This window comes from Athene cunicularia, assembly GCF_003259725.1.
Source record: "Athene cunicularia isolate RWA chromosome 1 unlocalized genomic scaffold, athCun1 chr1_part2, whole genome shotgun sequence".
Lineage (NCBI taxonomy): Eukaryota > Metazoa > Chordata > Aves > Strigiformes > Strigidae > Athene > Athene cunicularia.
Genome location: NW_020799092.1, coordinates 5319501 through 5334249, shown reverse-complemented (window position 1 = coordinate 5334249; position 14749 = coordinate 5319501). Strand labels below are relative to the sequence as shown.

The 14749-nt window shown below is 36.8% G+C and overlaps 1 protein-coding gene across 1 annotated transcript in view; it reads right to left on the bottom strand.

Moving 5' to 3' along the window:
* Positions 1-14743, bottom strand: part of NUP205 (nucleoporin 205) — a 50722-nt gene extending 35979 nt beyond the window's left edge. Inside the window, 8 exon segments of the mRNA XM_026868278.1 lie at positions 2678-2853; positions 3628-3792; positions 3952-4180; positions 6278-6437; positions 7361-7505; positions 8454-8625; positions 9605-9747; positions 14658-14743. Of these exon segments, the coding sequence (XP_026724079.1) occupies positions 2678-2853; positions 3628-3792; positions 3952-4180; positions 6278-6437; positions 7361-7505; positions 8454-8625; positions 9605-9747; positions 14658-14685 (1218 nt within the window). The 5' untranslated portion in view covers positions 14686-14743.
* Between the last annotated feature and the right edge of the window lie 6 nt (positions 14744-14749).

Here is a 14749-nt window from a genome sequence, read left to right as displayed (position 1 = left end):
AAGCTAGGTTAAGCTTCAAACATTATCCACAATGAGTGAAAAGAAACAGAAAACACTATAAAAATGTTTTCTGTAAACATATCTGTAGATTGTACCTTTCTTAGCCAGTTTAGGATATTACCATTTAAGGGTATCAACAGCTACTTTATGTTTTGAAAAGTTTTGGATTGATGCAACTACTCTGGACCCAGTCTGTCGTAACTAAAAGCATTAGAACAAGTTCACAAACACAACTCAGGCGGGGGGACGGAATAAAAGAGAAAAGGGAGAGGAAGAACAGCAGCAGCAATTAAAAAACCCTCAACCTTTAATCAGTATCCTAAAACTCTTTGTGTTGAAAAAACTAATTACTAAACAAAAAACATCTGACATTTAATGTCAAAGCACCTTTGACAGAACACCCCACCAGAGGTTTACAGAAAGCAAATAGCCATGAGAGGAAAAGTTAAGTATTAAGCAGAGATTGAGGAACAAGAAACAGAAACAAACAATCAATTCAACACAACAAAAATTAAAACATGGTGATCATCAGAGACCAGTTTATGATCTATAGTATATCTTAATTTACAAAATTGAATGAGCAACAAAACGATTGTGTTGCATCAAGAAAAAGTAGTTAAAAACTAGAAATAACTGTGGAAAGGGTGAGAGCAAACTAGCCAAATTAGTATACTAACAAAATTAATACATGGACAAAATGGAGTGTTGATGAATGAAATAATGAATTATCAAAGTACTAAAGGTAATTATCAAGTTCCGAATGTAATGCAGCCACCCGAAAGATTTATCCAGATCATCACTGGCAAGCAGCATAAGTGTTAAAACTATACAGAAGAGTTAAATAAAATGCTGACTTACAGATTTAAATGAAACTGAAGTTACATATTATATATATATATATTTAAAAACAAAATCCTGTAAAGCAGACACTCCTCCTTACCTAAAATTTGAGGTTTAGTATAAATAGCTGTATACATAAGCCAACCAATAATAACAGTGAAGACAAAAAAAACCCTTGTAGGCCTATATATATCCCAATTGCCTGCTAACAAAGTCTTTCCTCTAAAACAAGTAATACTAGCCTCTTGTCAAACTGGAATACAAATTAACAGTCAGATTTTTGCTTATATCCTGTATTACAAAATCCTATTTGTAATGAAAAACATCTCTCCATCTTTAGGCATCAGCTACAATCAACTGCTGATCTGAACCAAAGCAAAAAAACTGAAATGAAAGAGAAATACTCTTCCCAGAGATAAAGCCTCCAGTTGTATAACTCAATGAAGATGGGAGATGTACCAACAAACCAACTAACAGCCTTTGGATTTTCAGGCAGGTCTGTGGATACAGGAGACAAGGTCACATGTGTTCTAAATCCACTATGGCAGCAACCTCACCCTGGGTCAGGCTCCAGCTCTTCCACCTTCATTCAAAAAACTACCTTAGATCTCTTTCATAAAAACCGTTATAATTACATTGTATCTTTTGTAAAGCAATGCCATCCAACACAGAACTGTCTCCTAAAAAAGTTCCCAGTTCCAAACCTGTTTGCACTTGATTAAGGAACTTCCATAAAATATACCTCATGTATTCCTCATATATTGAAAAGATTCCTAACAGCTACTGTGTCTGTATTACAGAAAACACCATTACATGCAGCTTCAAAGGATGTCCAAAGCCTGTTAACAACATGGTAAGTGCTGTATGCAGGCAGCCATTGCAACAGAAATATCGACATGAACTTATTTGAACTGACATTATACTTGTTCTATGGATATTCTATGGATTAAAGAGACAGCTTGAGGGAAAAAAAACCACACCTCACCAACAGATTATAAATAAATTATGATTAAACCTAAAAGCTGCCTAAATGTTCATATATGACCTCAAAGATTCTTAAGGCTCAAATTTTTTTTTTCCTGCCAATATTGTTCTCAATCTGCTAGGCTACAATGAACAAAATATTTTTAAATCTGGTTTTGCACATTTTAAAAAGTAATTATTTGGCAACTCCAACTACAGCTCAATATAATAAAAGTCACAAAACAAAGCCTCCATCAATTAAATAAAAGCATTTTCATAGAATTTTAATTTTCCATTTCTAGATACAAAGGTCTTGCACAAATGAAACTGTTGTAACTGCTTCAAACTTTTTTTTGCAGCATTTCTGCTGTTCTAATGAAAACAGCTGCTCATTTTCCCAACAATTGACTCTACTGAAAAAAGCAGAATCCCTCCCCTTAAACATGGAAGAAGATCATTAGCAAAAGAATTAAAAATGAGAGATAAACACTGTAAGTTAATTTAGGTTACATTACTGCCTGTATCAAAAGAAAAAACAACAACAAAACCCATACCCATATACATTTCCGTCAATTTCAGCATTCATTTAAATTTTAATCACGTAAAACAAAACAAACCCACTACCACCACAAAAGCTTGCTTTGCAAATCTCACCACACTGAAGTGTTTTAAAAAAATCATGTTGCAGTTCTGTGTGGAAAACAAACCCCAAACCATATGGGTTCCATAAAGGTAACAAGTTTTCTGAACTGCAGCACCTCAGGCTGAGAGTCATATCTGAATCTCTATGCTACCTGTCCTAACATTAGAAATATAGAAGAGATAGCCACATTTCTCAAGAACAGCTATTCACACAAAAAAACACCCCACTTACTTTCATTGGCATGAGTGCAAGGAAGTCTGTGACAAGGTTATGAATTTTGCGAATGTAAAATTCCTCCTGGTAGAAATTTTCAGACCCCACAACAGATTCAGTCAGGAACTGGAAGACGTTATCAGCAATTGCTAGCTCTGCCATTGCTTCATCTGCCTCAGTGAATTCTGCAAGAGCTGGGCAACAAAAATTACAAGAAGGGAAAAAACTAAATTACAATTATCTGTTACCAAACAAAGCATGTTTCAGACACACGGCTGACACATAAATTGATGTGCTTCTATCAATTACGGTTTTTCTATCATACAGGAAAACACTGGACTGTAAAAGATGAGTCAAGGTCAGGTGATGATCTCAGATTTCTTCATTAGTAAGTATTAAAGTGCATAATCCATTTACCAAATCAAATCTAAGGCTGTGAACCAAGAATCACAAACCAACCTTAATTAAACATTAATTATAATATTTACATTTTCTGTAATAGATATTCTGGAGTAGACTCAATTCTGTTCTAGTAGGGAGTCTGAAAAGCTTGTAAAGTACAGAAAAAAAAAATAAAATAGATTTGTCCTCTCAAGATACTGAGGTTTAAAATTTACAGATGTAAAAAGTCATAAGCATCAATCTGTTCTTAATTTAAGTTTTCAGATGATACTGAAGCTGCTAAAATGCAATCTTTCACATTTTTTAGTACATTAAAATCTCTTTCCCTTCAATGAGACACTGATCAATATTATTGTCTAATAGCTAGTTATTTCTAAATCTGTGTACATTTCAGAGCAATTCAATACTCAGCTATCAAGTTCAAACACTGAGAAAGCTTTAAAAGGTGTGACAATTTTATCATAAAGGTAAATACTAACACTTTCAAAGATAACAAATACTTTGACTTACACCACTTTCAAGCTCTGAATACTAATATGCAGCAACTGCACTTTAGGGTAGTTTACCTGTCACATCGGACAATTGAGATATTCCTCGTAATGTCAGCGCCCAGGCTAATCTAACAGTAGCTTGCAGGCCTGGCGATTTCCAAGGCTGAGACTCCTGAAGACGGGTGTGTATTGTTGCTATATATTGTCTTTCTGCTAGCAGAGGGAGCCGGTGCATCAAATCTTAAAGAACAAAAAAACCCAAACACAACACCTAGTAAACGAATGTAAAATCAAACACGCAAAATCCTACCAATTTGTTACTGATCAGTAACAAAATTGGTTAAATAACAATTATCCATCTGCACAACATATCCTCTTTGGGAAATCTGCCAGCACTACCTTCACGATCCTCTGTGCCTTGTTCCAGAAAGCTGACATCAAAGCAGTAAAGGAGAGCCATGAGAAGAGACAAGTTCACACCATCCAACGAGCTACCAGTTTTCGCTGTTACCTTCTCCAAGTAACTTATGAGGATTAGTGTGTCATCCTTACTCAGTGGTGACTGGCAGGTCCAAACAAACAGACTTTCAGCCAAGGACTGCCGACATTCTTTAATGAGGTCAGAAACCTTTAAAAATAAAGCCAAACAAAAACCAGTTAACATAAATATTCCGGCAATATGTTCAATTTGTCCTTCTCAGTCAATCAGTATGACTACGTTAATTCAAAAATTACTCTGAAGACAGCAGCTACAGAAAATGTTGGGGTTCTTAATTGCTAAACAACAAAAGGCACATTTCTGCTTGTTAAATGCATTCATGTTCCCAGGTATTTCATACAAGGTGTGACTAGATATCCTGCAATATCACTATATGCAAAACAGTATCTCTGTCAAGGTCAGCAGACATGAATCTACAATAGAACTTTTATAGCTGTAAACATATCACAAAAAAAAAGTCGTATTTCCTGTCTCTAATACACAACTGCACTAGTAGTTATATCCAGATAAAGTCATAGTCTTCCTCTTCTCCAAAAGTGATTCCCTCAACTGACTATAAAAATACCTAATTTTTAAGACATTGAGAAACATGATAGACATTTAAAATTAGAACTTTCTTCCCCCAGACAAAATATTTATATCAACTTTAGAACATGATTGAAATCTAATCCCCTATTACATATGAAGCAAATATGCCCAACGTAAAAGACTACCAAGCATTTTCATACTAAAAATATTTTTTTCTTTTTATTTGGCAAAAATTTTATCATTGCATGGAAAATATGTACATTCGCTGTTTAAAAAACAAAAAGGTTGTCTTTTTTCTAAGAGTTACACCAAAAATTATGTTTTTAAACAAGAACATTTATTTCACTTTTAACTTCATCCCTCCACTCAAGCTGAGTTTTTACTGTTCTCATAAAACTTGAAGGAGTTAAAGTTGAACCCCCCCCAAAAACCCAAAAAACAAACCCACAAAAATGTTAAAAATTAAAAAGCCAATAATACAGTTCTTCTAAAACTGTATTTTATTTAGCTAAATTATGAGCTTCTAATAATATTCTTGACTTATATCCATTGTACCTGGTTAAATAAAAAAATAAAGAGCTATAGGCATTCCACCTCCAGTAAAATCACATGCAGGGTAATAAAGAGAAAAACTTTAACATTTAAACCAGCAAGAGATTTGTGCAGACTCCAGTAGAATTATAGCTGTAATGAACACAGAGATAAATACTGTAGGCCACCTAAAATAAAGAAAAAAATTTCTAACATTAAGTGTTAAGTTTAAAGTAAAACTGAGGTAAATGGAGGTAATTTAAAGTAAATCAGAAGGATCCTCTTTGCATAGTTTCTAGATTAATAGCAAAAATGTAAAACTAGTTCTTTATTTGGTAGAAAAAAAACCTGACTGATTGTTACACAGAATAATTTTAGACAGATGACCCATGACAAAGAAGCTCAGAAATTTAAACAGTTTAAAATCTTCATACTAGAAACTTATTTTGCAGTTAAATCAGTCTCAAATTTATGGATTACAAAAATGAGAACTCGTTTTCAATCAATTCTCACTCATCACTGAGAAATGCTTCTGTTCGTATTAACACAATATTAAAGGCACATTTCTGCTTGTTAAATGCATTCATATTCCCAGGTATTTCATACGAGGTGTGACTAGATACCCTACAATATCATTATACGCAAACCATCATCTTTGTCAAGGTCAGGAGACATGAATCTACACAGAATACTCATATTAAAAAGAGCATTATTTGCCTGACTAGACTTGGTTTCAATCTGTTTTAATAATTTGTGAATTATAGTTTGCTATTTTTATTCCAATGGTGCTGATAATGGTAGTGCTGAGAGCAGATGACTTAATATAGTCTTTAGAATAAAATTGGAAACAAAGGAAATTTACACATGGTGCAAATATTAGGCTTACTCTTTTACAGCCCTTGATTAGACTTCTTCACTAAAAATAATGTATACCCTAGCATCAGGGAGCAAAAGTAAACCAGAAATGCAGGAAGTCATCTGGATCCCAGATTGGTATAGTACAGGCTTTGGAGTAGTTAAAATGATCCCTCAGACAGTAACAGCTTGCAAAGATAGAGAACAAAGACTAGAAATTTAAAAAGAAAAATCCTTCCATATCTCTTTGCTGTCTAACTGTATTCTACTCTGTGCAGTAATTCAGAATATTCATACCCAGTGAATATTTACCTCTTTGCGATGTTTCTCACTACCCAACCCTCGCTCTCGCTGGAGTTTATCAAATTCATTCTTCAAATCAATGTGAGACACAAGAGTGAGGATCTTTTGAGTCAAACCCTGCTCCATTAGGTCATCTGTGAAGCGTGTTGTCATGGACATTAACTCTTGACTATAATGGAAAGAATATAAATTTAACAATCATACTAACCATTCTCAGTCACAGAGGAAGTCTAAAATATTGAATCCCATCAACTGTGTCTGCTGACAGAAAATGTTCAGCTACATTCTATACATAAAGTAACAAAATGTACATCAGTAAGTCCTGCCATCTGGAAACATTATGAGGAATGGATACAAAGTCTTTCAGTAACTGTAGGTTCAAGAATACGGAATGTAAGACTATACCACTGATCAGCTAGTTAAAATTTCTGTCAAAAGGAAAAAGTACTATATGCAAGATGTGCATAACTCACAAGGTCACAGCCTCTTTCTTAATAGTAAATGCATCTGTCTAATTATGTACACCCTACTGAAATGTGGACCTAGTTCTGAAGTAATCATTTACTTTATGTTTCAGAATTTACATTTACACTAGAACACATCTTTTAATCATTCTCTAGTCAAGCAATCACTGTGCTTTGGAAGTAAACAGTGCGTCCTGTTTTCTTTTTAAAGTCAAAAAAGTTAACAATATTATATTTGCCAGTAGGTTGTGCATCCATTTTATGTAAAGGCAGGAGCACAATTCTGTTTTGCAGGACATAGAAATTAAGAACACAGCATGGGCAAAAATTCAGTCTCTGAAATACTGAGTAATTATCACTAGTTAGAGCAACACTGACTGGGAGGCTGTCTGAAGCAAAACACTGCCAGAAGGTGAAGTAGCATGAAAGAACTAAAAGTAAAATGGATATCCTTATAACCCAGTAAAAATATGTGTAAGAAAAAAATATTATACTTAAGAAATGAACATGAAGGCAGATGCATCAGGTTATGAGAAACAAACATATTTGAGAATATATTCCCTTCAGACTAATTAGTCTAAAAGCACTCAAAGCTAAAAGCTCATCAGCTCATCATCCTAATATAGACCTGAGTTCCAATGTCCACGTCTTGCCTTGGCGTGACTGGATAAGGGTTCGTAGTGAATTGGCAATGCATCTTTTTCCATCCCAGTACAACAGAACAGCCACTAGACCTCTTGTAAGGCCAGGAAAATGAGGTTGCTGGTGTTCTCCTATTGAAAACACACAGAATAGTCACAGAAAATCGAACATGAGCACTTTGATAACAGCTCTATATCTTTGTATTTCTAATTGAAATACAAGTGTAGCACTGAAAGCAATCATAGTTATCCATTATCACTTTGATTTGTTTCAGGCACTTAACAGAAATCACAGTTATTTCGGGTGCTATTATTAAAATTTATATTCAACTATTAAAAAAATCCAAGAATTTAAAAGAAACAGAAGTGCAAGTCCATAAATATCCTAGTACAAATGGTATTTGCAACTGGTATCAACCCATCTTAATCAAATCCAGCTAATTATCAGCACACTATCTTTTTTTATTCAAAATCAAATTTTGTCTGAATTGAGATCGAAAAATTCAAGTTCAAAACAGAAAACAAGGTTGACTTGAAAATGTCTTTCCAAAGGTGACAAATTCACAAGCTACTTTAACAAATTTTTAAAAAGTTAATGAACAGTACCTAGTAATGACAACTAAAAATTATCTTTTAATAACTCTGAAATCAATTTTCTACATGCAAAGCATGTGTCACCTTCCAGAATACTTCTCTTATTAATCAGTTATTAGATTATGATCCAAATAGAGTCACCTATCAATGTATAACTAATATGTAATTTGAAGAAACAATATCTGTTCCACTGCTTTATGGAAAAACTCTCAATCAATTATTTTAAAACTTTTTTTAAATTCAGTGATAAAGTAAATCATAAAGAACACTCAAATTATTCCCCCTTTTGCAATAGTTGCATAAAATATGAAGGTTCAGAACACTGTTATATTACATGACAGTGACAGCAGATTTCTTTTTAAGAACATTCTATGTTAGGAAGCTAAGGCCTTGACTGAATCATGCATTCATGTTAAGCATACACTTAAGTAAGAAGGCCCTATTTAAGTTCTATTTCTCCAGCTCTTAAATATTTTCCCTTCTCACCAGCTAGAAGGAGCTCAACAGCTGCCAACTCTCCAATATCAAAGAGATCACTGAGGATAAAGGCTTCTCTGATGAGTTGCTCTGGCAAAAGCCTAGTTCCCTGCTGACCCTGGATAGCAACCCCTTCTGTACTTGCTTTTTGAATTTTCTCATGTTGCTGAACGTTCTTTGGCTGCAAGAGAAACAAGGATCGGAAGTTATTAAAAACGGCAAGATCAAATACTGAACAAAGCTTTACACATTAATCCTTCCTCACAAATACAGTTCGGACAGGTTAGGTGGCAATGTTTTTAAACACCGAGATAGTAAAGGCATCCTAAAAATGCTTCACACCTGCATATCAGTGGTCTCTCTTTGTGGGAACACACCAAAAATTATCTTGTACAATGTGTATTGATACTCAGTTTACTCAGAATAATGGAAACTGAAAGTAAATTTTGATACAATTCTCAACAGAAATTAGTATCAGCTCAATGAAAAACATCCGGGTTGTTGATCAGAACTGCTGCATTACTCCAAAGTATTATTTTCTACGTCGTCCTTTCTTCTATGAAACTCAGATACTAAAATATACCAATGAAACACAAGCTGACTCTTAAATTTTCTGACCTATCACTTTAAAAAGCCATATACTATTGCAGAAGTAACACCACAGAAAGAAGACATTTCTAGTTGTGATCCATCAGCCAAGAAAGAGTAAGTTTTTCCACATCATGTCACATCCATAACAAGACACATTCTATATTTTGTAAATTCATGTTCACCTGTTCTGCATTCATTAACCTTACTGATCCATGAGCATGGACCCAAATCAGACAAAATAGTTTTGTGCTTTATTTCAGGCACACAAGAGCAGTGAGAAAAAGCTAATACTTGACTGATGGATCATAAGATACTTTTATTATTCCTTTCAAAATAGCATTCAAATAAGGGGAGAAAAAAATGTTATAGAAAAAATTATCCTGTACAAGACAAAAATAATATGTATTATTCAAACTACTTATATTCTTACAGCATAACAAGACTGCTCTAACTATTATGTACTGTAAAACATAAAAGAATGGTCATGGCCTAAATGGTACATAGTACAACAATACAAGACAGTAAATCACCAATTCAACTAATTCCACAAGAGAGCATTAGTCTAGTACCGGATTTCTGAAGAGAGAAATGAAGTCTGATTTGTGTTTCTTTAAAACCTGGTCAAGGCGATGAATAGCTTCAGGTTGCCTTTTCCAAATTGCATTCATTACAGTCTGCCATATGTCCTTATATGGACCCCACAAGCTGGCAGCTAAAAGAAGAAATAAAACAATGTATTTGTAATGGAAAGAAAGAAAACAAATTATTTATACATTATTTTCAATAAGACGTTTTAACTTACTGTTAGTCTCAGCTTGACAGTATAAACTGTTCTGCCCATCAAGCAAAGCATATTTTCCTTTCTTAAAGCACAGAAAAACAACAGTCTAATATAAAACCTAAGTGTAATTAGGGAGCTAGAAAAGCAAAAAATACTATATATGCTGCTAAATTCTGCAGTTGAAAGTCATCTTATAAAGATATTTGATACAGGCTCTGTAATCTTTCAACCTTACATGCCTAAGATATTCCATCGACTTTGGTAAGATTAAAGAATAACTAAGAACTGGACAGCAGACCTTGAATCTGAATGTAACTCAACAAGGCAGGCTTCCTGCTTCCCATTTTTGACAGAAAAATCCAAAATAAATAAATACTTAATATACGGCGGACTGAAAATGAACAGCAGTGCTATAAGACTTTGTCATATTACTGCATCAGTCCGTCTAGAATAAAATAAACGAGAAACTAAAAATGTAAGATTAAAGACAATATTATATAAGAAACAAAAATCATAAGCCTAAGGCTACTTTCACTTTTACTCATCTTTCTCATTTGAATTAAAAAAAATACAAGTGCTTTTGATCTCTAAAGACACATTTGCTGCTAACATTCTCTACAAGAGCTTCATAAAGACATGAATTTCCTTTACTAGAAATAGTCAGATCAATACAAATAGTTACCTGACTATGTTTAGATGAGACCAAATTATTTCTGGAAGCTAGCAAGCATAAATATATTAAAGAGAAGTCTGATCCTACTCTAGAAATACAATCTCTCTTCTTCCTCAACAGTGAAGAAAAGTTTCCTTCGCATACTTCACACCTGAATTTAGTACTACAGCTGAATGATCTCCTCCTTGCTTGAAGCTGTATCACTCAGAACCTGAAGCCTGTAGCACAAAGACTGCACTAGGAAGTTTCCTTATCATCAGGTCTCATGAGAGCAAGATACCAAACTAGTCTTCAGACTTCAGCCAGAACCATCTAAACTGAAAACCTTACAGATGTAAAATTACTCTTACCACTTAGTATTAACATCCTAATTTTAAAAAGTCAACATTTTAAGACTTACATGCTACAATTCCCCTAGTGCAAAAGCTAATTTAAGAGCACTTTAAGAGGTTGCTGCCTGCCTTCATTCAGACCACTTGTTCCCAACCTTACACATGCCTGCTTCATTAACTCTGATGGACTGCACTATAAATCATGTTAGTCAAATGATCCAAATTAAGGGGGGGAAGCAGCAACATTTTCCAGAGTTCTTCTAATCTTGTTTTAAAAAATCAGAGTATCTCATTGACACAGGTTACAAAATGGCCCTGCTAATCATAATAACAACTGAAACTGCAATGCCTGAAGCACAGAGGGGAAGAACAAGTGGGTAGTGAAGAGCAGAGACCTCTGAAAGTGGCTTTGTTTCTGGAGAAAAGATAAAGATATATCTATGCCTTGAAGAGTAGCCTATGTACAAAAAATACTATAACTTCACCTAAAACTGGCTTAACATTTTTTTCCTTCTTTTTAATGTACAAGTTAACACAGTGGTATAAAAATCAAGTATGGAGGCAAAATCTTACCTTCACATAGCTTGTTCTGACCAGCTTTAAACCTTACAGTAAACCTGACTAGGTGCATCAGTCCAGTCTTGACCAGGCTGCTTATAGTAAGACAGCAAGGAAGAGGCAGCTACTCTGATGTGAAGATGCCCCCCTTTTTCATATAATCAAGACACCACCTCGAAGTAATGCAAAATGCTACACGAATGCCCTGAACAGGACAGCATAAGCCAAGTCAAAGTGTAGCAAGTGAGCATAGAGACAAGCAGGTGTCAGAGTGAGACCACTGGTTTCAGTCAGTTTTACCACTACCGAAGGTGTATTGGAAGCAGCAAACCAAGTAAAATTTTGTCAGTTTTATTCTGTTGTGAAGGAATAAACCACACAAAACAAGAAAAAAAAAAACCAAAAACAAAAAAACCTCTCACCCCAAACTTGGCACTGACAAAAACTGTCATCATTTAGGATGCAATTAGCAGTGCTAGTAGAGCTGTGTCTGAGGACAGCCTATACAACAGGATAAATCCTTTGTCCTTTCTAAGCATCAGAGTGTTTTAATCATGCAATGTTACCTCTGCCTAGGCAGATTCACTAACAATAGTTACTACTGGACCAATAATTTCACACTCCAGACTGTAACTGGCTATCCCACATAACTTCAGAGTTCAGAGATTTACTTCCACTTGAAACAGTCTTTTCACTCTTATTAAATTACCAAGTCCAATAAATACCAGCAGCAATCTGCAGTGCCTGCCAAAAGCTGTTCAACTATTTCCCAGGCCCATTTGTTTGCTCTTGTCCCTACAACATAATTGCTTTGCACCAGCCCAAATACATGTACTGTAAGGCATTCAAACAAATTAAGACTCTAACTTTTCTAACTGAAAATTAGAAAAAAAAAAAAGAGTTTATTTTCAGCAGGATCACATCCACAACCCATTGTGCTGTGTGATGGCACAAGTTATTCTAGCACAAAGATGAAGCCCTGCAGAGAAATGAATAAGCAACAAGGATAGAAAAAAGGTTAGACTTCAGTGACTGTGCTGACTCTTCCCCACTTATGTTGTTTCTATTATTATTATTATAGTTTTAGAAAGGCTGACCATCCCACCAAGGAAAGACAGCATGGGTTGCTTCTTTTGGCAACAACAGCAGTAGCTGCTTATGCCTGAACTTTTTGCCAAGGCTATACACTTAAGCACACTATGTCCCCACAAACATACTATAGCTTAAGACAAAACCATCATTAGTTCTTCTGCCACATCTGCTTTAATTTTTATCTCATCTTTATGTGCAAAACTCCTTCTCCTATTTTTTTTAATTATAAGGCTACAGAATCTCTTGTCATGTAATTTATACAATAAAGTGTACTCTCCTTTGAACTACTCCCGTTTTCACTTTAACAAAGTCACATTTACAGCAGCCTTCCAGTACCTAAAGGGACCTACAAGAAAGCTGGAAAGGGACTATTTAAAAGGGCATGTAGTGACAGAACAAGAGGTAATACCTTTGAACTGAAGGAAGGTAGATTTAGGTTAGATATAAGGAAGAAATTCTTCACTGTGTGGGTGGTGAGACACTGGAACAAGTTGCCCAGAGAAGTTGTGGATGCCCCCTCCCTGGAAAGTGTTCAAGGCCAGGTTGGATGGGGCTTCGAGCAACTGGTCTATGGAAGGTGTCCCTGCCCATGGCAGTGGGGTTGGAACTAAATGATCTTTAAGGTCTCTTCCAACCAAAACCATTCTCGGAATCTATGATTTCAGATACGGTGAATGGTAGGAATAATCACCCTTCCTCCACTCCCAAATGAAGGGTCTTTGCTTTACTACTGCTCTTCTATGAGGGGGCAGGGATGGAGTTCATTCAGTTAGATCAAAGCATCTTCTCACCTTCATTACAGACCATGCCCATATTACAGTCACAGCATCTCCATTCTCCCTGTATTAAATTAATGAAGCTCAATAACAGCAAATGCAACATCCTGCACCTGAGCCAGAATAATTCCACGCCAACAGTACAGGCTGAGGACTAAACTGCTAGAAAGCAGTTTTACAGAAAAACACCCAAGTGTTCTGGTAGATGGGCAACTGAATACTTAGTCAGCAGCACACCCTCACAGCAAAGGCAGCCTCTATGCACCAGGCTGTATTAACAGACTTGCAGTCAGCAGGTGTAGGGAAGTGATTTGTGTCCTTCACTCCAGTAGTGTGTCCAGGTTTAGGCTTCCCAGACCAAGACACTGAAATGGGGGACCATAGAACAGGATGAATCAGAGGCTGAAAGAATTGACCTTGTTTAGTCTTGAGAAGAGAAGGCTAAAGAGCGCTGGGAGCTTTGTTGTCTTCAACTACTGAATGGCAGTATATAAAGAAAATTGAGACAGAGGTTCCCCAGGAGGTAAGCAGGACAAAAAAAAAATATTACTCTGATGGGGGTCACATTTTGGAACAGAAACGCCTCTGGGATGTTACTCATCCTTACAAGTATTCAAAACTAGCTTGGATAAGGCCTTGAGCCTCTGAATTGAAATGGCTCAGATTGGGGGCAGGAGGAGTAGAGAGGCAAGACCAGATGATCACTGAAGTTATTTTCCAATTAACCATTCTTTTCTTTTTGTATGAAACTTATTCCCCAATTATACTACGTAAGTGCTGCTTCTAACCCAAAACATGTTCTTTGTGAGAGGCTCTGAAAGGACCATGGATGATCTCGCTGCTCTTAATCCTTAGCAACACTCCAAAGCAAGAGAAACCAGCTCAACAGTTTCAGACTTTTTGGGTAGCACTGAGCAAAATTCAGTGCATTTTTTTTTTCATATTACACACGGCATTAAAAGGTGAATACAATACAGAGGCGATATTTAATCACACATGGACCGAGTTACCACAGTCCTCCCGAGTCAAGGTGGCCTTTGCTCTCTCATGTCACCAGCTTCACGCACCCTTGGCCAGGACCCGCCACGCAGGGCGGCAGGTCTGAGCGCCGAGCCCCATCATCTCTGCCTGAGCGCCCCGGGTACCGCCGCACGGGAGGAGACCGCTCTCCTCGCCGCCTGCCAGCATCACCACGGCCCCCACGACCTGGCGCCCCGCAACCCTGCCCACCCGAGCCGCGCCGCCTCCTCACGCCCGGCCTTCCCAGGGCCGCCGCCCCCGGCTCCGCGAGCTTTGAGGGGCGAAAGGCCGGCACCCCGCGACCAGCCGGCGGGCAGCGGGGAAGACGGGAAGCGGCATCGCCGGGGAAGAGAAGGAAGAACCGCGGCCCCGCGCTCAGGTCCTTCTTACCCGAATTTACCGCCAACGGCGCCGCCATCTTGGAGAGAGGGAGGCGCGATGGCGGCGCCGCCGGCCGAGGAAGGCCCGCCAACACCCCGGGC